At 42.9% G+C, this 24,424-nt stretch overlaps 3 protein-coding genes across 3 annotated transcripts; all 3 read right to left on the bottom strand.

Moving 5' to 3' along the window:
* Positions 1-259: 259 nt before the first annotated feature.
* Positions 260-15,968, bottom strand: klhl24a (kelch-like family member 24a). The gene is made up of 8 exons (XM_034555206.1): positions 15,708-15,968; positions 14,294-14,412; positions 13,347-14,191; positions 11,495-11,679; positions 8,465-8,583; positions 4,680-4,868; positions 3,768-3,956; positions 260-3,665 (listed from the first exon to the last, which is right to left on the bottom strand). The coding sequence occupies exons 2-8, from the start codon at positions 14,366-14,368 to the stop codon at positions 3,465-3,467; spliced, it is 1,803 nt and encodes a 600-aa protein (XP_034411097.1). The 5' UTR covers positions 14,369-14,412; positions 15,708-15,968; the 3' UTR covers positions 260-3,464.
* A 1,875-nt stretch (positions 15,969-17,843) lies between these two features.
* LOC117746321 (probable G-protein coupled receptor 148) lies at positions 17,844-19,606 on the bottom strand. The gene is made up of 2 exons (XM_034555378.1): positions 19,509-19,606; positions 17,844-18,876 (listed from the first exon to the last, which is right to left on the bottom strand). The coding sequence occupies exon 2, from the start codon at positions 18,792-18,794 to the stop codon at positions 17,844-17,846; it is 951 nt and encodes a 316-aa protein (XP_034411269.1). The 5' UTR covers positions 18,795-18,876; positions 19,509-19,606.
* A 1,045-nt stretch (positions 19,607-20,651) lies between these two features.
* Positions 20,652-24,129, bottom strand: mterf4 (mitochondrial transcription termination factor 4). The gene is made up of 4 exons (XM_034555685.1): positions 24,065-24,129; positions 23,349-23,781; positions 23,047-23,231; positions 20,652-21,127 (listed from the first exon to the last, which is right to left on the bottom strand). The coding sequence occupies exons 1-4, from the start codon at positions 24,104-24,106 to the stop codon at positions 20,738-20,740; spliced, it is 1,050 nt and encodes a 349-aa protein (XP_034411576.1). The 5' UTR covers positions 24,107-24,129; the 3' UTR covers positions 20,652-20,737.
* Between the last annotated feature and the right edge of the window lie 295 nt (positions 24,130-24,424).

Genomic DNA, 24,424 nt, shown 5'->3' with positions numbered 1-24,424 from the left:
TTTAGTATAATCACTTTTTTTCTATCTCCCACATTTCTATCAGTCATGGCTGGGTCAGCTTCATTTATAAGAGCTGCTTTTCTTATCATTCCTCATATTTTGTTCATATAGAATCTAGATGTAAAGCTTAGTTTAATATATATATATATATATATATATATACTCTATAACTCTAAACTATGTTCACCAAATATCCTATAATATATTTCATATTGCTTCATTCTTTAACCATTTTTTATTGACAGGCTACACGTTTGTGTATGGAAAGAACATTTTATTGATGTTTCTCTTAGAAAAGTCAACCACATTTCAACATCCTGCAGTTTACAATAATCCAAAGCTTTCTCACAGTTAGACAAAGAGCGCCTGAGGAGAAAGTGGTGTTAAAAATATCACATCATACAGACGATAAGAAAAGTTTACATAAAAATTGTATGATTTAATTCCCCACTTATCATTCTTTTATTTAGGCACATTGGACAGCCTTCTGTAACATTACAGCCCCACCTTGCATGCAACTGCAAAATACCCATCGACATTTAACAAAGTCCCCTTTGGGATTCAATCTAATCCACTTTGGTTTATATCTGCATTCACATAACGATATTTTTTTCATGATCAGCTCTTCAGGGTTTAATTCAGAGCATGCAAGGTGAAATTGCAAAGGGTCCCACAACTCACCACACCAGTCAAAACATATATATATATTTTAAATCATGAATAATCGTATCAAAGCAAAACAATACATCATAGATAATAATGAAAATCTTAAAATCAACATAACGTGTTATGTGTAAATACTCAGTGAAATCACAGACGCACACACACTCAAATTCTCTCTCTCTCTCTCTCTCTCTCACTATTTATCTAACTCCCTCCAATTATTTTGCTCTAACACATTCTTGCCCCTCAGCCTCCTCTTTTTGGCCTCCTGAGTTACCCCGAAGTGTATCTCTTCAGCCTGTACTTGCAAGTCTTGACCAAGAACTCATCCTTCAGAGAAAACGCCTGGGGGATGGTTTAAGCCGAAATACCCCCCCCACCTGATGTGTTTATGCTGTGTATTATGAAGGTACACATTGTTAGCATACTTTTCTTTTTGCCGAAAACTAAAAGTCGAGACTCTCTTACTCACTTTGGACATTGTTCTCTTCCTGCAGCTTTGGTTGTTTTTGTTAGAATATCAAAGCCATAGCAGGTGGTGGCCAACAGGAGGCGCTGACAAGCACTTTTACGGTCTCTTTCATACGTCACATGAAAGCAAAGAACATTTACTGATACAGTAAAAAAAAAATTAAAAAAAGATCTTGTCACATAATTTTACATTTAACAGGATTCTTTCTAAGTGCACAATTGGGGCGCTCAGTTACAGAACAACTCAATATGTAACCAAGGAAGAGATACATTTAAATACAAGTTAAACAAAGAAAACATATTCAAAGTTATATTCACAGCAATATCGCTCATCTATTAGCGCCTACTGTAGTAAAATGTGACTTTTACTAACCATGAGCCACATCCTTGTCATTCAGAACTCTTAACTCCCCTTGTCAGAAGTGTAGAAGTGCCACACACACACACACACACACACACACACACACACAACCTTAGCCGACCAGTAAACATACACATCTGGAGGTATCTCTGGTTACCCCGAGTTACATCTTTACAGGTGAGCGGTGCCACCCTCAGTCTGAACACTTGGGTTAACAGAAGTCATCCGTTGAAAGTCGTGAAAGACACACACACACACACACACACACACACACACACACACACACACACACACACACACACACACACACACACACACACACACACACACACACACACACACACACACACACACACACACACACACACACACACACACACACGCACGCCACTTCTTCAGAGCAGTCTTTGAGTTTGATCTACAAAGGCTTCTCACGTCTACGAAACCACCCACCACTACACCATGGATCCAACATTGATATGACATAGACACACTGAAGCTACTTATGATACAGTAAACATATGTTTGTAAAAGAAGGAATAACAAGTATAACTTTAAAAAATAGGACAGAAAAAGAAGATTCCCCACCATGAAAATCATCATTCACCTAACGAGAGAGAACTAAACGGTGTGAAGATTAGCTTAATAATAATAATTAAGTGGAGCAAAAACAAAGCTTAAAAGGAGCCATCGTAATGTGAGGTGCAGCTGGAGGATGGAAAAGGGAAACGCACAGAGGAAGTGGAACTAGGTGATATGAGGAGAGATGTGGAAAAAAGGAAACAAGGGCAGAACAAAAAGTGGCTATATTCCAATATTTTGGTACATCCTCCGCTTTTTATCTCTTTAACCCGACACAAGGTCAACGGGTGAGAGCAACTTAGAACCACTGATACTGTGGGAGAACAGCTGGCTGACTGTTTACCACATTTTTAGTATTAAGGAAAAGAGTTTAAAAAATGGAGGACTGTACTTTTGTAATGTTCTTTACCAATGTGGTATGTATGTATCAGCATGGAGTGCTTTGAGTTGAAGGTTAGATTTCTCACCTCATCTCTCAGCTCATTCCTGGCTCATTGTTGTACCTGTGGTTTAAAAATGTGTTGGTCGTATGGCATTTTTCTTGTTTATCAGCACTATCTGAGTTCATTTAAGCTCATCAGCAACCGAGCAAGGATGAGGTTACTTTGCACAGCGATAAAAGCACAAGTTCACTTAACAACTGATTACCTTGTAATCACTATCGTACTCTAATTAATTATTAAAACTCAATATTGTTAAGAGTTTTAGAGCTTCCCTGTTGTATTTAATATGCAGTTAGGGATACAAACAATGAACTAACTGTCATTTAGAAACTTTAGTGTTTATTTGGTCAAATATTCTAAACATTTACGTAATTAGCTTTTCATTGACCGTTTACCTTGGTTTCTTTCAGTAAACTTAATGGCATATGGTTGAAAGCTAAATAAGTGAACCATATAATATTGATACCACGATTATGTGATCCTAATGTTAGGAATACACCTTCAATTTCTATTTTTACTCCCACAATCGTTTCAATAAAATATGTATCATATCTTTCATTTTTTGACCATTATCATGATCAGTTTTGTTTACTTCTGTCACACGTGATCTATAACTTTCCAACCTAATGCAAGGCAGATCTGCCACTTCGATCTGACTTGAGCTCAGGTTTGAGACGAGCCATTAGCATGATCGACCACATTTCCACAGAAGGGCAATAACTACAGTGCACAACAGCAAATGATTCACAGCACCACGATGAGTATTGCCACACGATGCTGTGAGAAAATAAATTAGCTCAGATAATGTGCGTGTTATAAAGACACGTGTGTAATTGTGTTTGTGTTGTGCATCGGGTGAACTTGAAGAGCTAGCGTTTCAAAGAAAGTTCTTTAGTGCGTGTGTGTGTGTGTGTGTGTGTGTGTGTGTGTGTGCTAGTCTATGGTCAGGGCTTGTGGTATTTGTCATTGAAGCGGTGGATGGTTACACAGCCATGGTAGGAGATCGGCCGCGGCATGGCTGCCACTCCTGTGATGATGCCTGTCGACGGGTCGTAACACAGGATGGTGTCTGTTGCTTCTCCATTTTCCCCTCTGCCACCAAGAATGAAAATCTTGCCGTTGCACACTGACATGCCAGAGCTCTCCTGCAGGGAGAGAGACAGACATGAGAGATTGCTGCTTCAGAGGATTCCTGCAGGTGTATTCAAACAGCCTAATCCTCAAGGGATCTGCATTTAATCCCTTACCTGCTTGTTAAAGGTGTGAACCACGTGTATCCAGTAGTCCTCTGTGGGGTCGTAGCAGAATATGGACTTGGTGAGACCACCGCACACATAGATCATGTTGTTGAGGGACACTGCTGTGATACAGCGCTTGGCGATGGGGATGTTGGCCCGCAGCAACCAAGTGTCCGTCTCCGGATCATAGCACTGAACCTAACATACAGTTGCACGTAGTTAGTTGTGTCTTATTGTGGTGGAAGAAAGAAGACAATAGACTCCATGTGGTGGGAAGATAGTTGTTGAATAGAATAATTATGTAACTCTTTTTACTGACTGTTCTGTGGGCTGACTTTAGCTCCACTCTGTGGTTTTGCATACAATCCAAGCATTCTCTCACCCACATCTATTTTAAATAGCCTCCTTCCAAACAATGTTTCCTTTTGACTGCAGCTTACATGAACAACCCACTCCATCAGACAAGGACATTTAGGACCTAAGTGGATGCTGCCTTTAGGAGACTCTAAGTAGCTCTAAGAACATAATTGCTTCTACTGAAGTTTGAGTTCCAGCGAAAGACCGTGTTTCCCTGTTTACTAGCAGCAACTTGCTTACCAGTTAAAACATAATTTACAGGGTAGCCTGTAAAGTCCTGATCGCTAAGTTAAAATGTTTAGTTTTTAGCATTTTATAAAGGAAAATTTCATCTTTTAGACATTTATAAGCCTATCTAAGCGCAGATTAATTGAAATATATACCTCTGTTGAAGTGGAGTTATTGTTCAGACAACCTACTGAAAAGTCTGCTTTGAAAAAAAAGTGCCTTGCATTTCGAAGGTATAATCACTGAAAACTAGTTATCGGAGAGAAGAAAAGCCCCGCGGCTTTCATCACTAGGTGCTAAGTGTGTGGTTTGGGGGCGCACACGTCTGTTTCCCACCTTGTCTGAACAGCTGTCGTCATCAGGCCCTCCTCCGATGACAAAGAGCTTGCCAGCACAGCTGGCCACGGCCGGGGAGCTGACTGCCTCTTTCATGGGAGCCACCTCCGTCCAGCGGTTAGAGAAGGAGTCATAGCACTCCGCACTGCTCAGGCGGCTCTGCCCATCATAGCCACCAACAGCGTAGACCTTAGGGAAGACACACAAGCATATGTGGATTAGAGGAGGAGTTGGGTTTAGCACCTTGGAACACACAGAAACGCATTCACTAAGAGAGAGATGCTTCAAGCGTACTAGTTCTTGAGTATGAACACCACGTCAGTACTGAGAGAACCAGGTTGTCATATTTTTTAAGAAACACGTTTAGCTTTGGTCTTTCGATGTAGCATCTTTCAGCTGTTAATCATGCCTCAAATTGCTCTTTATAGTGTTATTTAATTGTTATGTACTGTGAATGTAATGTCTGTTGTTTGTCTGTAGGAGTTGGTTTGGCGGCAAAATAAATGTCCCCATTGGAGATTAATAGTTAAATAATAAATTATAATGTGAATTAAAATCTGTTAATTCACATTATAATTTACAATTCAAAATACTATTATCAGTCAATACATTTGCCGTCCAAATTGGTGGATTAAATGCTGTCCCACACCATTTTCTTGATAATTAAATCTGACCCACTAACAATATCAAACGCATAAACCTTACAGGAAGCTAAAGCAATAGCAACTGTATAATGTTGTTGACATAAGATATGCACTGTAGTTACACATACTACCCTCCTGGAGCGTAATGAATGGCAAAATAAGAAGAAGAATACAATGGGAACATGATAAATGAAGAGTGTTGGTGGAAGGTACAGATTTATGGTAAACTTCTATTTCCTCAATAAGGCGATCGCGTGTCAAGAATGCTTCACTGTTATAGGAACACAGCATTGCTCATCTAGACTGGTCTTATGCAACAGAAAACCTTCGGGCTGTTCCTGTCTCTCCACAAAATGAAGCATAAACAAAGCACAGAGGAGAGAGAGGGAGAGAGAGAAAAGAGAGACACAAAGAAAGATGGAAGGAAAATGGGGAACATACAGATGGAAGTGGAAGCAGGTATTTGCATTCAACACCTGGGCTACTTGATAGCACTGCCAACGTTTTTAACTGACAAGTTGAAACAGTTCACTCTTTCTCGAACATTTCATGTGGTGGTTATTTAATACCTCTGTTTTTAATGACAACAACAGGCAAATGGAGCCTAGAATAAGATTATGGGCACATAGACCAACTGAAATGTGTTTATTTTCATACTATAATGTTGATACAGCTGATAGCAAATGTTAAATGCAGGATGTTCGATGTTTGTTGCCAAAAACAAAAGAGATATAAGAGAAGTGTGGGGCACTGAAGATAATCGCCCTCAGGCACTCAATAAAAAAAAACACACCGTTTGGATACACGGTGAAAGTGGAAGTGCATCCATATAGGTGCATTCCACACTAGGTCGGTGATGGTAGCACCTACTCTATACCGACTCAGGGTATGTGGCAATCACATAAACCAGAAGTCAAACATGATTCATGACTATCTGAGGACCACAGGCAACGGCTGAATGATTAACTGTCCTCAACATGCACATAGGTGAGAAACAGTGACCATGAGAGAAACACAGATGACTTTTAGGGGAAAATATAATATATGCACAGGAGAAGAGAGAGAGAGAGAGAGAGAGAGACAAAGAAAGAGAGAGAGAGGGAGAAACATTATGATAGATGAGAACAGCCGTCACCAATTGCAGCCATAACACAGAGGAAAACTACTGGTGACCTATTTTTGCTTCTACTCGGAGGAAACACAACCAGTCCAACAGGACATTACAGAAGCCAGGACAAAGATACGTGTGTGTGTGTGTGTGTGTGTGTGTGTGTGTGTGTGTTTGTGTGTAAAGTTCAGACTTTACGTTGTGGCATCACTTAACGAATGTGTGTCAGTAAATTGAAGGTCTGCACAAGTTAAATAACAAATTGTTTGAATGGTGAGTTAGTGGAAGTCACTGTTGAAGTATTTGCATGTAAGTGAGAACGTGCATGCATTTACACAGGCCTGCTTCTTAGACTCAGCCTTACCGCTCATCAAAGGGAAGGCAAAATGAGGAAATGACTGAGGAGGAAGGGCAACTGAGGACATTTTTTAAATTAAAAACACAGAGATAGATGATAAAAGAGATACTACCAACAGCACAGTTCTGAGGAAAAATGATAATACAAAGACCAGAGATAAGAGACACGAAATAAAGAAGAAAATCTCTGTCAAACAAACAAAGAAAATATGAGAAGGGGAAGACAAACCTGTGTGGGACAGATACAGGAAGTGGTTGCAGACAATAGCCTCTCCTGGTATTTAATCTCAGAGTAAAGTGTTTTTTTAAACCTGTGTTTATGCTTATACCACGTAGCACTATTGTATCACTGTGTAGATGTTGCATGTGATGCCTGACCAGTTTAACCTTCAGGTTAGCATGCCTTGGATGCAAGTGTAGTTGTATTGTTGCAAAACCATCTTGATTTCACCATAACTTGATGCGTGACTCACTGGAGTTACAGCCAGAGACCCTCCAGCTGATTACTTCACTGTTGGGGAGGACCCATGTGTCGTTTGACTGCATGCATGTGTGTTTGTTGTTTCTGTGGCAAGGCAACTAAGCGTTTTGGTTGCTGTTTGAAAGTCAGAGAAAATCCACCACAATCACAGCTCGAAAAAATTAAATGTTTCTTCAGAAATGCTGCAGTCAGCCCCTCCCTGACAAAGTAAATAAAGCACTGTTTTAGCTCAAAGCTTTCCAAGAAAATGTGTACATGTTCTTTATGTGTGCAAACAAATGTGGGTATTTATACACACGATGTCTAACGCACACGCACGCTCTGCCGGCTTCACCAAAGACAATTCACCATTGGTTTTCTTCACACGCCTTTCTTAACAGATAATTACAGTTCAGAAACCTTTGATGAGCCACATGTGTCATCGTCGTGCAAGCGATCAACGACTTTTGCATTGAGATGAAACAATTATGCAATGAAGACAGACTGACTAGACTTTCTAGTTTAGGAACATTTCCAAGCAAACCTTGTGGTAGAAAAAGCTAGACTTTAGTTACTCAATCTAATGTTTTTCTTTTCTATATGTACTGTATATATTTACAGAGTAAGTGTTTATAATTTTATCTACGTTTGCAAACCCAGTGCGTGTGTACAGGCTTATCAGGGGTTCTCACTAAGTATGGCCACTCCAGGCTAATGTGACACGATATGGGCAAGTGAACTAAGCTAATCCTTAACTTGGAAGTGTGAGGTGCTGGGGGATGTCCATTAAGTCCTATTGCCCTCAAACAAGAATATCCACCTGGTCTTACTAGAGACTGTAAATAGCAACAGCTCAAGTGTTGGCAGTGATCGAGGAGTGAAGTATTCTCCATGTGTTGGCGATGCAATGAGGGAATCAGCTGCACTGTTCCAGTAGATACGTTAGATAACTTGTCTGTATGCCGCTTTTAAATAAAGGTAAACTTCCTTATTTCTGTTGAGTTTGCGCGTATGTATCCAGGAAGTGTGAGACGAGTTGGCACCAGTCGGGCAAACAAATTATGTGTCACACACAAATTATATGATATTGCTCCTTGTCACATGGTGTCATTCTCATATTTTGAAATCTACATAATATCGTAAATGAAAAACGTTAACATGATTACTTTGGGGTATACAAGAGTGCTCGATAATGTACTTGATGCTCCATCCTTACCTTGCCTAGAAGGATGCCCATCTTGTGTCTCCAGCGGCCTTTGTTAAGAGAAGCCACTCTGATCCACAGGTTGAGCTGGGAGTTATACATCCACACGTCCCTGCTGTTGATACGGCCACCTAAAGGCACCAAGGGACAAACATGACAGACAACGGTTCACATTCAAGACAATAGGTATTTTGGGCTCAATATATTTAGCGCTAGACAACTCAGATTGTGTTTGCTGTCATTGAGTTAATGCGTTACAGATGAAAAGTGTCAAAATAAACCAGAGCTGCTCCCAGTGTACAGCCAACTGTGTGTGTTTATGTCAAAGTAATGCTTTATCTTCTAATTGAGGCATAAATAAAAGGTTTCCTCACATACTTGCACATGTGTGTGTGTGTGTGCATGCGTACACTCGCGCACACAGACACACGCTTTTGAATTATATCTTTAGCAAACACACCATAATCAAGTATCGTTTGCAGCAGAGAGAGCATGACTGTCGTCGAGGGAATAATAATAACAGAAACCTGACCAGGTTACAGTGTGGTCCAGGCACATGTTTAACAAGCCTTGACATATCACCACCCCACTCTCAATAACCCCACTACCAAAACACACACACACACACACACACACACATGCAAAGGGTGGCACAAGCTAACTTTTTAGCATGGAGCATATAAGAGAATCTAATGAAATGTAGGTTAGCCAATCAAAACTCATAAAAACTCATTTTGGTAAAAAGGGAAAATGTAACATTATCTAAAAGACATTTGGTTGCCACTGTACTGTTATTAGATCCAGTAGCAGTTATCTGCTGGCTTCTATCCAACAAAAGGTTCAGAAGAAGTATATCTGGGTGTAACGTGGATATAACAACATGATTCAAAACACATAAACAGTTACAATCTGTGGTTATTTCACAGAAATTATTATGAAAATGAATAAGAACACTCCTGCCTTCAAAAGTAGGTGTCTTCAGACAACCCAAAGTACATTTCTTACATTACAATGTGTTGTGGTAGTGTCTGCAATTTGCTCTTGATGTTATCTTTGTTCTAAGCACATGTGGGTGGTTATATGGAGCATGGATGACAAATCTATAAAGGAAACGTGCCATTGTAAACAAAGGTCTACAGGCTTCTTCTTTATTCACATGCAAACAAAGCAGGACTATGTGTAAGCTAGCTAAAACCCAGACGAGACAGGTGGTACTGGATAGAGCTATAAAGGCATTTCATCCTCGTAAAAAAATGTATCACCTCCTTGGAAGGCCATCTATTTCAATAAACCAGTGGTGATACATGGGTCATATAATAATGTAATTAATGTTGAGTCATTTTAAATTGTACTGTAGCACATAGACACGCTGACACGTTGACGGAGGACAAACCACTTGAAAAGTCTTGCAAACAGCCAAACAGTCAGACTGTCTCAGAGGGGGAGGACAGCTGCTGCTAATCAGTGCTCTTAAGGAACAAATGGTGTCTTTGAGGTGTCCTGATAAGACAGCTTCATGAGAGCTATGCATTGCCTGAAGTTATATGCAAACCATCTAGCTCAGTGTGTTACAACATTCCTGTTGTCTGAGAAGGCAGCGAGAGGAGTTACTTGTGAGGATGACGTGCACGCCTACGTACTGTGTGAGGCAAGCTCATGTGTTAAATCGTGCTGTCAAAAATAACAACGTAACGATAATGAATATTTGATCAATATGAATTTTTCCGCAGTATTGATCGACGGGTACCAGCTGAGCTTTCTTCTCTCTCTTCTCTCTGACATTTTTGTTAATTTGTATCCCCTAAATTGAATATCCATATTGTTCAAGGTATTGTTTCGAAGTTAGATATTCAAGTATTGTGACAACACTAGTATCAAAGAGACTCATTTTCTCCTGAACCCAAAGCACGCTCACTGTGGCTTGAACAAAGAAGCTGATTACAATGCTACGGAGGTGAGAAAGTCCCTGATCCTGTACACTCAATTGAGCCACATCCTATTCAAGACCACAGCTAACTGCCACTGGGCTGGAGACTGGAGGCTCTCCAAGGTATTTGGGGGGGGGGGGGGGGGGGGGGGGGGGGGCATGTTTACTTTTTCAGGCAGCGCGTGAGGGTAGAATGAACACAGGACTTGGCACAGTGAGAACATAAAAAAACACTGCACCCTCTTTGCTGAAGCAGGGGAACGTTTCTCTAAATCTCCTTCTTCCTTTTCTGCCTTTTTTTGCAGCTCAACGTGTGTGAGCACTAGCAGTCTCCCGCGGGCACTTTTAGACTTCTGTGAATTCATATTATTGGAAACAATTTCCCAAAAGAAGTATGAAAGCTCTCCACCTCTCCATGGCCTCCATCTAACAACCATATAAGAACTGCAGCACACGTGTTTATATCAACGTTTGGCTTGAGCAACTACCTTTACCCTGACCTCATCAGTTAGGATGAAAGATGTAATAGTAATGTCCTGTTTTATCTAGATCTTTGTTGACACCAAAGAAGGCGTACGTCACACTTGGCAAGTGTGAACAATGCAGCAGCATTGCCAAGAGACAATGAGCATAATGATATCTCAGATTTAGGTTGATTCCAAGCTAATCACATCACAGCATATTGTTGGAGTCTAAAATCTAAATGGGAGGTTAGATTGTTGCATAATTTCCTAGAAAGCTGCTGAACCGTTGTAAAAGGTGGTCATTGGCCAATAGCAAGAGAAAAGGACTGAGCTGGCCAATGAAGGCCTTTCTCAGCAGGAGGGTGCATCCAGATGTTGCGCTCATATTTTCTCTCAACTCAAAACAGGCTGTCGCTGTAAAAATAAAAATGGGCAAATCGCCATCATGGCCTTTTCCTGCCCCTCCATTAGGGGATTAGCCGGCAAGCCAGGCCAAGAAAGAGACTGACCATGTCCCTGATTGTACTTTTGCATTTATATTTAAGAGTATGGGACAATCTTTCTGCCGATTTGTGCCAATTTCATTGATTAATTAATAAAGTAATAAATAAAAGACGACATGTTCAGAAAATAATATTTTGCGTGTGTTACCTGACACCAGAATGTCATTGCGGAGGGCACAGACAGCGTACTCGGACTTGGTGAACTCAGGTAGCTTGGCCAGGGATTTCCACTCTCCTGTGATTGGTTCATAGCATTCAGTGTAGGGCAGGTTGAAGCCCCCGACTCTCTCACAACCCCCCACCACCACAATCACCTCAGAATATCCAGTCGACCTGTAAAAAAAAGAAGGGGGGAGCAGACAAGATAAGGCAGAGGGAAAGACATTAAAAGAATGTAGAGACGGAGTGGAAATAACAACACAGCTGAAGCTATTATAAAAACACAAGACGAGCATGTGATAATTAAAAGGTTGCGATTACAGGCATGGTGTCAAATTAAAACACACTATATCTGTAGGCCTATACAAAAGGTAAATAAACATACACATGTCAACCCTTTGAGGGATTTCTAATTGCAGATGGCCGACACGTGTGCCAGTTATCTTAAAGGCAAAGTTCAATTCACAATGAAAGTATTAATCAATACAACAAAAACACACTTGGGGCCGAGGCCGAAGTTCCATGATCACAAAGCTTTCCTACTTGGCCGTTCAACACATGCCGTGGGTATGACTGCATTTCCTAGGGGAAGCTAATAAATGACAGCTTCTCTTCTTATTGTGCCATTCTAAAGTACTGACGCAGGATAAACACTATGGGTGGGTTATCTGTATTGAATAAAGACCCCCCCCCCCTACATTTCTCTGTTTACTAAGTATGTGATATAGGTCCAATGAAGGTGGGAGATTCGAGCTGTTTCATGTCCTTGTGTACACGATACAGTCAAGCCCAGGAGCATTATAGCTTTATGTGTGTGTACGTGTGTTTGTGCGTGTGTGTGTGTGTGTGTGTGTGTGTGTGTGTGTGTGTGTGTGTGTGTAATTAAATTAGAGAGAAAAAAGGGGCAGATGTAGACACAGAAAGGGAAGAACCAGGCATCTGTTTTGAACAGGAGCAGATTCGTCCCTCAGGGCAAACAAAGCTGACTGTGCAGGCACTAACTGCCTGATTGGCTTGCTGATCTGGAGAGATCTGCCTGGATACTGACACAATACACCTGAAATATGCGCAACACAGCCTTAATAACTGACATTGGGACTATTGTCTGACACACAAAGGCAGCTGCGCGGCTGTTTGTTGTACAGCAGGCTACCATATGGCTCGTTTTGTATCTCATTGCGTCGCTTTCAGTCAGCGCCAACTTTTGTCCTTAATCAAACACTACATCCCGTCCAAGTTGACACTCTCCAAACTAAAATAACACGGGAAATCAAAAACACATTTGCAAAACAGGTAAAAAAAGTGAACAGGTGCAGATACTCGGAACCATGGCGCTTCCAGCATGATGAACAGGACTCAACGTTTCACGATTGCCATTATTTGCATCACAACCATTTTTTTAACTTTCTGGCCAACCGGTCTGTGTAGAAACATGCCCTGCATCCGTCATTAGCAATTACATTTAAAAATAGGTCGCAAAATGACACACACTGTTCAGTACATAACACTCCCTGTCTCCCTCTTACGTACAGACGCAACAACAACAACAGCAGCAACACTGCCGGGAGCACCAAGTGCGTGAGTTGTAAGCTTTAGCTATACAATGTGGGTTTTTTTTTTTTTTTTTTTACCTCACTCTCATCTCGGTCGTCACAGTTTAAGAGGTGTTGTCAACCCAACAAGACAAAACGGCTGAAAGAAAATCGGCCTAATAAGTCGTAGTACTTTAAAAAAAGCCCCAAAAATGTCGTCTAATAATCAGTGACTGTTCTCCTTTTGTAGATAACGTCTAACATTTTCTGACGCCGTCCTCACAACTAGTCAGTCAACATTTTAGTTACCTGCGTGGACGAGTTCTGGGGGACATCATCTCATTTCCGAGCACGTGGTAGCGCCTGGCTTCGTGGAGGAGCTGGTAGCACTCCGGAGCATTCTGGATGAGCTGGTCTCCCTCCACCGTCTGGACAAAGTAGTTGGGGTGCAAAAGGGGCAGGCGCACATTGTGCAGCAGGGCCTTAAGCATGGGCTTTCTGTGCTCCACACCGTGGTACACCCATCTCATCACCGCCTCAAACACCACCTCCTCCTTACCGATGAACAGCTCATCGCTGCCAGTGTACTCTTCCAGCTCTTCTTTGCGTAGGCCGAGGAACTCCTCATGCTGAGCCACCTCTGAGAAGTTGGCCAGGGCGTAGCTGCGGCAGCGGCTGGCTAGTTGCTTCAGGGCGTGAGTGTCTGCGAAGTGCTGAATGCCCAGGCAGTTGCAAGGGTCCAGCTGGTCCTCCAGGAACTTGGCGCAGGCGTCGCGCAGTGTGTAGATCTGGAAGAGGCTGGAGGTCTCAATGAGGAACTGGACATTCTCTGTGGTGATCTTGGCGCGGCCGGTGTAGACATAGTTGAGGAAAGAGTCCATCGCCTCGGCCAGGATGCCGTTGATCTCGACCAGCATCTCGCGGCTCTCCCGGTGGTCGTTGCAGAACATGGCTCTGAAGTAGGAGGAGCAGGCAGAAAGCACAGCGCGATGGCAGGGGAACTCGCGGCCCTGCACGCTGATGACAACGTCGGTGAACAGGCGGCAGTCGCGGAACTCATTGAACACCTGCAGGATGCCCTCTGAGTGGGACGAGCCGGAACAGAAGTCCAAGACATCCTGGCTGGCTAACGTTTTGGAGTCCACCTCAAACACCTGAGGAGACAACAACATGTATGACGTTTTTTGTTGTCTTTACAATTCGTGACTTAAATCAGTTGAGACAAAAGTTGCAAGACAGAAAGCCTTTGAGAGCACCTTGCGTTTGACAGCCGGCGAGTCTCTGATCCCAGATTCCTCCCTGTTCATCCTTCTGCCCAGAATCAACACCATGGCTGCCACCTTCAACGTAGGCCTTCTCTAAACCTCAAGGCGACCTGAGGTTGGAGGACAGGCAGTTCAGTATCATTACAATAAAAAATTGTTTTCGACTTTTTCGAGATCACATTACCATGGCATCCTATCAGATAGCCGGCGACCTAATCAGATCACTGCAGTACAAATTGAGAACATTCACCGCAGACAAACCACACGCTCACAGAGCAAAGCCCCAAAGCATGTGTGCAGAAGTGGGGGGAAACATGCGATGCTCCCAAAGAGTTTTCTGCACATGGGGTAGTGCTAAAATGTATTGTTTCACAGCTTAATAAAAGTATCTTGAAGGAATGAAACCTGCGTGACAGTTACTCTCCCTCGTCACTGCTGCCAAACAGCCATGCCCTGCAGCACGCTGAAATGCACAAGGTGGAAGATGACAAAGAGAGGGAGGAAAAGTGATGCTATGAGACAGCACATTGTCATTGTTTGAACAGAAAGTCCAAAGTTAGTGGTGCTAATAACCTTGAGTCATATTCTGTTGTATTTGAACTTGTCTGACAACATTTGGGTATTTAAGGCAAACAACTCTGGTTCCCCCATTGAGGTATACTGTGTTCATCTCCACAAAGACTGTGTGTGTATTTAGGAGTTCTTGAAGATATCATATTAAACATGGAACTCTTGTCTATCTGGTTGTACTATCTGTGTTTACTCCTGTGAGGTCATTTATCCCCGGTTATTTTTTTTTAACTGGCTCAGCCTCAACAGACTCAACCTATTCACGAGCATTGTTTGCCTGCAGCACCACCTCCTTGGAGACATGTAGACCAGAAGACAGGTTTATCCAGAGGTATCTAACTCAGATGGACTTACTTTATGACTAATACCCGCTGAGGAGGAGCAAAATAAAAACTCTCTCTCTCTCTATATATATATATATATATATATATATATATATATATATATATATATATATATATATATATATTTATTAATTAAATAAAAAAACAAGAACGAAAATACAGTGAAGTTGAAATTGTCAGAGAACTATGTACATGCGCACATAGTTTTGTTGCTATTTTAAAAAATTAAATGGCATAATATCCCATTTGTTAGGTATTAATTACAGACAATCACGTAAAGCATGTGTGTGCTGTGTTACCAGGTAACTAACAGGACAGAAAACACCGTCGGTTCATTAGACAAAGGAGACTGTCTCGTGCAACACACTGACATAAACACGAGCATAACTCAAAAATATCTGGTCAAATTCAACAGGAAAACTAGAAATAAGTACACATTCAGACCTCATAAACCCAACAACAACACCCGTAGCTATAAATAGAATGGTTACCTTACGCAGACGTCTCCAGATAAAGCTTCCTCTTCACTTACAGTGGACAAAACAAAGAAGAAGAAAGAAAAAAAAGTATGGATGGAAATAAATCGGTATCCTGAAGTTTATCGATATTTTGTATGATGTCTGCCCTATGGCAAGCAAAGAAGGCTGCTATACAGCCGGGACATTTTGACTTTTAGGTGATGGCACAAAACAGAGAGCTCGAACTAGCTAACAGTAAACACAGAACCAATATATACTTGGAGAAAAAAACAAAAAAACATCCCACTGCACCCACTCAGCTGGTGCTGCTAGTGCATCATGGGGGATTGAGTTCAAATGGTCGTTGTAACATACGGTTCCCCTCGTGAGAAACAACACTTCCCGAGCGCCTCTGGTTCTCCACGTGGCCGTCCTTTGTTTGCAAACAAACTTCGAGTGGAGGAAAAGTTCACAGCAAGAAGTCACAGCGTGTTGAGCAATACACTCAAAAACAATACCAGCGTTATGGCGTAACTCATATGTAGAGGACAGTTAGCACGAGGATATAAACCATGCAGTGTATAGATATACGTAATTAAATACACATTAGTAACAGTAGATGTACAAAAGCCTCGCCAAGGTTTATATGCGTATTTTACAGCGACACAACGGCAAAAAAAACGACAAAAACACAAGGTATATGTGCCAAACAAAAAACAGCTATCATGTGATCCCGGAGACACGTGAACACACCGGATGAAAGGAGGCACGCAACGTTTTTCTCAGGTAGAAGGGGGTAGAGGAGGGGGTGGAATTTAGTGGAATTTAGTTGGAACAAAGGATGTCACAACTTCTTCCCCCTGTTGCATAATATTTGTGTGTGTGTGTGTGTGTGTGTGTGTGTGTGTGTGTGTGTGTGTGTGTGTGTGTGTGTGTGTGTGTGTGTGTGTGGAGGAGGGTGGCTGGGGGAGTTGTACCCTCTACACATAATACAGTATATCAATGAAAGTTACTGTTTGTGATGTACTGTTCAAAATGTACACACATCCTTTTCCTCACTGGGCGACCACCATCGTAGGGGCATATTCAGACCATAAATGCGGCGCAGGACCATGTCTCTGTCCCTGAAGTCATACATGTAGGCGACAGTCAAAGGTCAACTCAACGACCAGCTTCATGAAATGGGTGGGCACAGCCAAGCACAGCAGAGAATACTACATCAGGCAGGTTGTTATGGCTCCCGGGCAGCTGTACAAGTTCCCCAGAACAAAATCATGTAATCACAAAAGACCACGAGGAAGATAAGCAGGGCACGTAATAACTGCCAAGTGCAATCATGTCCACGAAAAGCATGTTGTATCCACCAATACAGATAATAATCAGGCATGGTGTGTGTGTGTGTGTGTGTGTGTAGAGCTGTGTAATAACAAAACAATACACAGTAAAGGGCAAAGAATATAGCATGTGATGTAGCAGATGTGCCTGGCAACACTGACAGAGCTGTGACACAGCTCAGTCGACAGACACACGTGTCCCTCTGCTGTTGATTTGTTGTACTGGTTAGACAACAGACAGAGAAAAGTCCCCATAGCCAGGTATCTGACTCATCACTATTCTCTATCCACAAGGTGAAGGTGCTCTCTTCTTTCCTCTGGTGCCACGTCAGTCAGCCATTTGTTGATGGACATCCAGTTTTAGACAAGGCTTAAAAGGCAAATGGAGGGAAGTGCTGTTATCAGTGTGGTTATACAACTGAGGCTGAGTGGCCTTTATATTATATAATGATGATAACAATTCATATTTTGGTTGTACTATTTACTTTAAATATATATATATATAAAAAAGGGATTAAAAATGGTCTCAACACCGAGACATAAACATGGAAAGCAAGGAAGTTCAGCATATTCTTATTTAGATTCTTCTTTTTATTATTATAATTATTATCAAACACAAAAAACACAAAAGGGATGTTGAATAACCAATTTACATTTCACTGGGCAGCGAGACAAGAGGACATTTCCTCCGTATTTCTTGGAATTTGAGCTGAGGAGGAAATTAGACTCAAATTACTCAAGGCGTTTTCTTGGGAATTTAGCGAGGGTTTGAAGCAGTATACACCCACAAACACTATATTTTCAGGGAAATCTGAATAACGGACAGTTTGTGTCTTCATGAAACTGTGAGTCTACTGTGCTGGTGCAGCAGCATCATTAGCGTGACAGAGATCTCCCTGTACCTCAGCCCGTACAGGTATGGAGCTACCGCCCTGGGCAGCAACATGAAGACACACATATTGACTGTGCTGATCCACACACGCAGGTCCTGACTAATTTCTTCAGTCTGCAACAGGAAGAGCTCCAGGATGAAAATCAAGCCGGGGGCAAAGTAGAGCAGGAGAAGAACCCCGTGAGCCAGCAGTGTGACCCGGGCCCTCGAGAAGCGGCTATGCCAGATGCCCTGGGTCCTTGTTACCATGTAGAGACGAATGTAGCAGAAAAAAATGAGCACAGCACAGATGAGTGCCCATACAATGAAGTGGATGTGGATCCCCCCGATGTTCTTGACCTGAAAAAATCCGAGGGAGATGAGGGCCAGACACACAGCACGATTTTCCTGCGAATTGTCTGCCTTCACCAGCCCTATGATCACCAGGATGAAAGGGTATATAGCCGCCAGCACCCAGGCCCCCAGCAGTATGCGGTTTGTGCGGGCCGGGGGAAGAAAGTCATGGTAACGGAGAGGCCAGCGAACCGCAGCGTAGGTGTCGACCACCATGAGGGTGATGGTGAAGATGGCACAGGTGTAGGCGGTGACAGTGACGGCTGTGATTAGCTCGCAGACCAGCCAGGGTATTTGAGCTCTCACTGCGTTACAGATGACTACGGCCAGGTTGAAGACGAGGAAGAGTATGTCTGCCGCCAGGGTGTTGGCCACCAGCAGGTAACGCGTCTCCTGGCGCAGGGAACGGGACAGGAAAATGCACGACAGGAGAACGGGGTTGGCTACCAAGGTGGCCAGAGTGACGACTGTGGTCGGGATGACAAAGAAATGGAGTTTCCACCTCAGAAGGCTCTCTACCCATTCCTGTGTGAGGTTTGACATGAGCGTTGATGACGACATTTTGTCTTTTGGGCTATGGAGGCACAGATGCTCTGACTGAGGGGTGTTTTATGGTGTGTTGACTACTTCCTCCAGCAGCTTTCTGTTAATGTAGAGACCATCAATTTATAACAGAGTACATACAAATAAGCATAAAGGTGTATAGAGACTATTTCATACAAATATTTTAGATTCTAGATATCAGGATTGCAGGCTGAGCAATTTCATCATGTAATGTATAACATTTTTCACCTGCCTTGGCTGACTCATACGTTGATATAACTTTTGTAGTGCTCCTCTTGGTTATTTATAGTCTAAAGGTCTAGACATTCTAGGTAAATGAGAGGCCAAAAATGCAAGTATACAGACAGTGATGGTCTGAACCCATCGAGTATTATGTTGCAAATAAAAAAAAAATGCAAATGAGGATAGTTAAGTTGTTAAAAATTACTCAATGTAACATTACAATATGTACATTTAACATATTACATTTGAAAAATTAATTACAATTTACAACAGTTGGACTGCAGTTTGGATGAATCAATATGTTGGTGAATTTTATTAAAACATAAATTTCCCTACACTTCTGGATGAGATATATATAATACAAACCTGATAGTAATGCTCCTGCTACCCTATTAACATGAGACAAAAACAGACAGTGTGTTCTGTTCAAACTTTGTGTTGACACACCAATTGACAAATTATTGATTGACCAAAGGTACGTTTTCTTACCTTATGTCCAGAACAGAAAAACCTCCGTGTTGCACTTCCATTATACTTTGTGCTTCTAAAAATCAATGGATGTCTTGTTCGACTCCTCTCACCCGCTGGCCTTATCTGATCCACTCTTTGTTGACTGATATAGATAATATAGGGATGGAGAACGCTACGGCCACTTGGGAGTCACATAGTAACGGGGTGGGGCCATCATCCACACTCTCAAAACAGATGTGTTAAAAATAACACATCATGTGTTCATTTTTAACACATCTGCGTGTCTAGTTAACACAGTGTGGCAGCACATTTAACACATGCTGTGTGTTACATATTTCAACATAAATGTGTGTTAAAATATTTCAGAAATGATCTTTAAAATACTCTTTTTGGCCATGGTAAAATTGCTCTAAAATACTCACAAAATAATTGATGTAACATTCAGGTGACATTTATTTATTTTCATATTATTAAAACATTTGACGTTGATGTTCAACACAACATGTGTTGAATTAGTACTAACACAAGAAGTGTGTAGGATTTTAACACATCCTTTCTGAGTGTTGGCTCCTTCTACGTCCCTCGCCGCCAGAGAAAGAAACCCACCCACTTACTAAACTACACATCCACACAAACTCCTGCCCTCCCTCTCGTACTCATTTCCTTCCGCCCACTCACTCACTCCCTTCCGCCCACTGTCTTGTACTCAGCTCCTTCTGCCCGTCCTCTCCGTCTCGCTTCCTTCCGATCGGCTATTCCTCATGATGCCACTCCTACCCACTAGCTTTTGGGTTTTTAAGTCATTGAAAACCATCGAGATTAAATTATTAAGATTCACATGTTGTGATATTGCTTTAACTTGTGGGGGTCACTTAAGCAAAGTCACAAACCTATTTTGATCGTGGAAAGAATACATGGGAGAAAATGTTCACGCCTCACAGTTGCATGTCATCCATGTAGAGTCCTTCATCTATCTGCTCCACACCGATGTCATTACATCGTGAACACAAACCGGAGGCTTCACTCAGTCCAATCTGTTAGTGGCCCGGGTACAAAAGAGAACACGCTATGGGTACCAATAACATCCACATTGTTTCCATGTGTGTTTTAGATAATAATTTTCTATAGCACCTAACGACACACTTGAGTTCAACAAACAGATAAATGGAAACATTTTATTTAGTTCATTCATCACCATAATGTCATTTCCTCTAATCATGCAACTTCCTCTATAAACAAGTTCTTAGTCATTTTTTTCTCCTCTTCATGTAGCCACCTTTCCCTGCAGTCTCCTCATTCTCTTCGTCCTCTTCATCCTCATCATCGTCGCTATCAGCTTCAACGCTGCCATGCTGATGCTGTTCTTCCTGCCACTCTCTTGCCAGCAGTTTCCCAAATACTTCAAACTCCTCTGCTGACGCATTGGCAACATGTGTGAGGAAGCCGTCCTCGTCAACGTTGAAGATGTCGTCCAGTTTGGGGTTGATGATGAGCGTCTGGCCCTTCTTGTCTGGGGTTTGATACAGGCCCCTGCGCTCCAGAAAACAGTGTCGACAGCGCACCTCGTCCAGAGAGAAACGAAAATACCGGGACTTCACCATCCACGCCTGTTTGACACCCATCCGGAAGTAGGCATACTGTGGAGAGATGAGTCAGTGCATACCGTTACAAACAACCATCACTTGATAATGTATATAGATAGATGGCTATATGGTATACGTCAGATTATTAGAGGCCTAATGTTCTGTTCCCTGGTTTGAAGCAGAACAAAACCTGAAATAAAGCATTGTCCATTCTGTAGAGACAGCCAAGTCATATGCTACGTAATAGCAACAGTGTGATCTATTCACAGCCACTTTTGCCTGACAGATGTGGGGTTCATATATGGCCACCAGAGGGGGTACTGTACCAGCGTCCCAATTCAAATCTACTAAGCAGGTTTAGAGAATGTAGTGTCGACACTGAAAAAAAAGTCCTGGTTTTGAGTGTGCACCATTGTCTCACATTGCAAGGGAATGGATGTGCTGCTCACATCTGGGGTAAAAAAAGGTAATCAAACTGTGGATGGCAATGAAAATGCTACAGGAAGCAGGTTTTGTATCACCTTCTGTTAGAGCAAAACAATAAAGTATGTTGATTTCTTGTACAGTGGAAAAGTAGATAGTGCGTGTTGTATCTTTTATTTGTGTCTCATTTGAATTGAAACAAAAGCTACGTGAACAACAAGAGTGTTGTCTTTTACGCCTGTGACCCCTCATGCTGCAGGACAAGCTCTCCCAGCTGCACGTGCCCGACTCCACCTGCAGGTGGATCACAGACTTCCTGACCGACAGGAAGCAGCACGTGAGGCTGGGGAAACACGTCTCAGGCTCCCGGACCACCAGCACAGGTTCCCCCCAAGGCTGTGTTCTTTCCCCTCTGCTTTTCTCCCTTTATACCAACAGCTGCACCTCCAGTCACCAGTCCGTCAAGCTCCTGAAGTTTGCGGATGACACCACCCTCATTGGACTCATCTCTGGTGGGGACGAGACCGCCTACAGGTGGGAGACTGACCACCTGGTGACCTGGTGCAGCCAGAACAACCTGGAGCTCAACGCTCTGAAGACAGTGGAGATGGTTGTGGATTACAGGAAGAATGCAGCCCCACCCGCCCCTCTCATCCTGTGTGACTCCCCCGTCGACGCTGTGGAGTCCTTCCGCTTCCTGGGCTCCATCATTACCCAGGACCTCAAGTGGGAGCTGAACATCAGCTCCATCACCAAGAAGGCCCAGCAGAGGATGTTCTTCCTGAGGCAGCTGAGGACATTCAAGCTGCCAGGGAAAATGATGGTGCACTTCTACACTGCCATCGTTGAGTCCATCATCTGCTCCTCCATCACCGTCTGGCACCATGCAGCCACGGCCAAAGACAAGTGCAGGCTGCAGCGCATCATCCGCTCGGCCGAGAGGGTTATTGGCTGCAGTCTGCCATCCCTCCAGGTCCTGTTCACTTCTAGGTCACTGAAGCGGGCCAGAAAGATTGTCACTGACCCCCTCCCACCCTGGACTCAGTCCCTCCCCTCTGGTAGGAGGCTGCAGTCCATCAGGACAAGGACCTCCCGCCACACCAAAAGTTTTTTCCCGTCAGCAGTCGGGCTTATCAATGGAGCCCGGGTCCCCCACTGACTGACCCTGTCACCCCCAGGACTACCTCCTCTTCTTCCTCCTTCTTCCTTCCTCCTCCTCCTCCTCCTCCTCCTTCTTCCCTCCTCAGGCTCCTCCTCCTTCCTCTCTCCTCCTCCACACACGTCACTTTAACATGCACTTTAACTTAAACAAACGTCACTTGAAACACACACCTAAACACTAAGTTTTGAGGAAGTCAATAAATCTGCAGTCAACCTTTTTTTAGGCCTGCAACTAATGATTATTTCAGATTTTGGTTCAGCGGACAATCATTTGTTCAATATAACAATATAATTGTTTCAAATAAAAAGGCCCATCTGTCAATGTTAAGTCTTCAAATTTCTTCTCTACAGCTGAGAAGCTGGAATCAGTAACGACCGCAAATGCCAACCTGAAACTTGTACTCCAGCTGACCCCTCTTTTCCAGGACTACGGTCGGACTATCTCGGAGGATGTCTGTGACCTGCTGGACGGTAAACTGGCACTTCTCTCTGAGGAACAACACCACGCTTTTTACGGTCTTCACAGGCACAGTCAGGATCTGGGGGTAATAAGAGACCACTCTCTGCAGACTGCCTAACGGTGGGGAGAGAAGGAAACATACTGGTTTGATAAGCACAAAGTAAAGCCACCAACAGCAATGCTTTCGAGAACGTTATGATAAACTGTGCTGCACAAAGATCCTCAGCTCACCTTCAACCAAACCTAATTTACGCATGTTGCCTATGCGCTGCTGGAGCTGCGACTCATTGATTGTGTAAAGTTCAGGACATTTCTCCAGCAGTCTCAGCACAGTGGAAGGGTTGAGGCCCAAGACAAACAGAGCCGTGAGAGTTGACAGAGCATGTCTGGCAGCACTTCCTCCTCTGAGATTGGACGTGGCTTCGTAGATCTGCTCTGACTGGGAGTCTGTGAATCCCATATCAACCAGAGAGTGGAGGGACAGCTCCGTGACTGGTTTCCTGGATTGAGGACCGACTTCATGGTTGTGTTGCTGCAGAGTATTCTGGCTGCTGGAGGAACAGAGAAATCTGCACCCGGTGCACAGAGGCTGGAGGGGACGTCTCCCACCCCGAAGTGGACTGAATACAGAGGAGGTGGCATTGGTCACGGCCCACCGAAGAACCTGGTGGGGAAACAAATCACCGATGTATTACACAAACATTGTGGTAAACTGAATTATGGTAAACAGTCAGGACGGGACAATGGCCGCTGTTATGTACATTAGAAGGTAAGCTGCGATATTGTTAGCATAAGTTAGCGTACATGAAGGTTACAGCGGAAGTATGAGGGGTCAGTCACTTCTTCGACATCTCTTTAAGTACGCGGGTCAGGCGTTTTATGATGTAATAATTTTAATTGAAGTTGGAGAAATATTAAGAGGGTCATGTCTTTGAAAATGTATTCACCTGACGTGCAGCAACTCGGGTACCCATGCTTGTCCGTCGCATATATACTTCCGTCTTTCAGCCGCAATCGAGGCTGGAGAACAAGGGTTCCGCTTTGTTCTCGAGTGACGAGAAGTGCATACACGACGAGATCTATACACAAGCAAGGTGGACTTATTGATTAAGTGTTTTAACATTAGTTTCAGCTGACTGACATATAATATTAGCAATATTCGTTTTTTCTGCAGATTTCTGACCAATTAAATCCAATTTAGAGCTTTTATTTTGATAACCTGCAGGTGTCACACCCAGCAGCTGCTGATTCATCCCCATGGTAGAATCTGCAATGTGACTTTTACTATGCTGCCATTCAAAGATGGA

The sequence above is a fragment of the Cyclopterus lumpus genome, chromosome 17 (assembly GCF_009769545.1).
Source record: "Cyclopterus lumpus isolate fCycLum1 chromosome 17, fCycLum1.pri, whole genome shotgun sequence".
NCBI classification, from domain to species: Eukaryota; Metazoa; Chordata; class Actinopteri; order Perciformes; family Cyclopteridae; genus Cyclopterus; species Cyclopterus lumpus.
The sequence above is the reverse complement of the archived record's forward strand: the minus strand, read 5'-3'. Positions and strand labels throughout refer to the sequence as shown.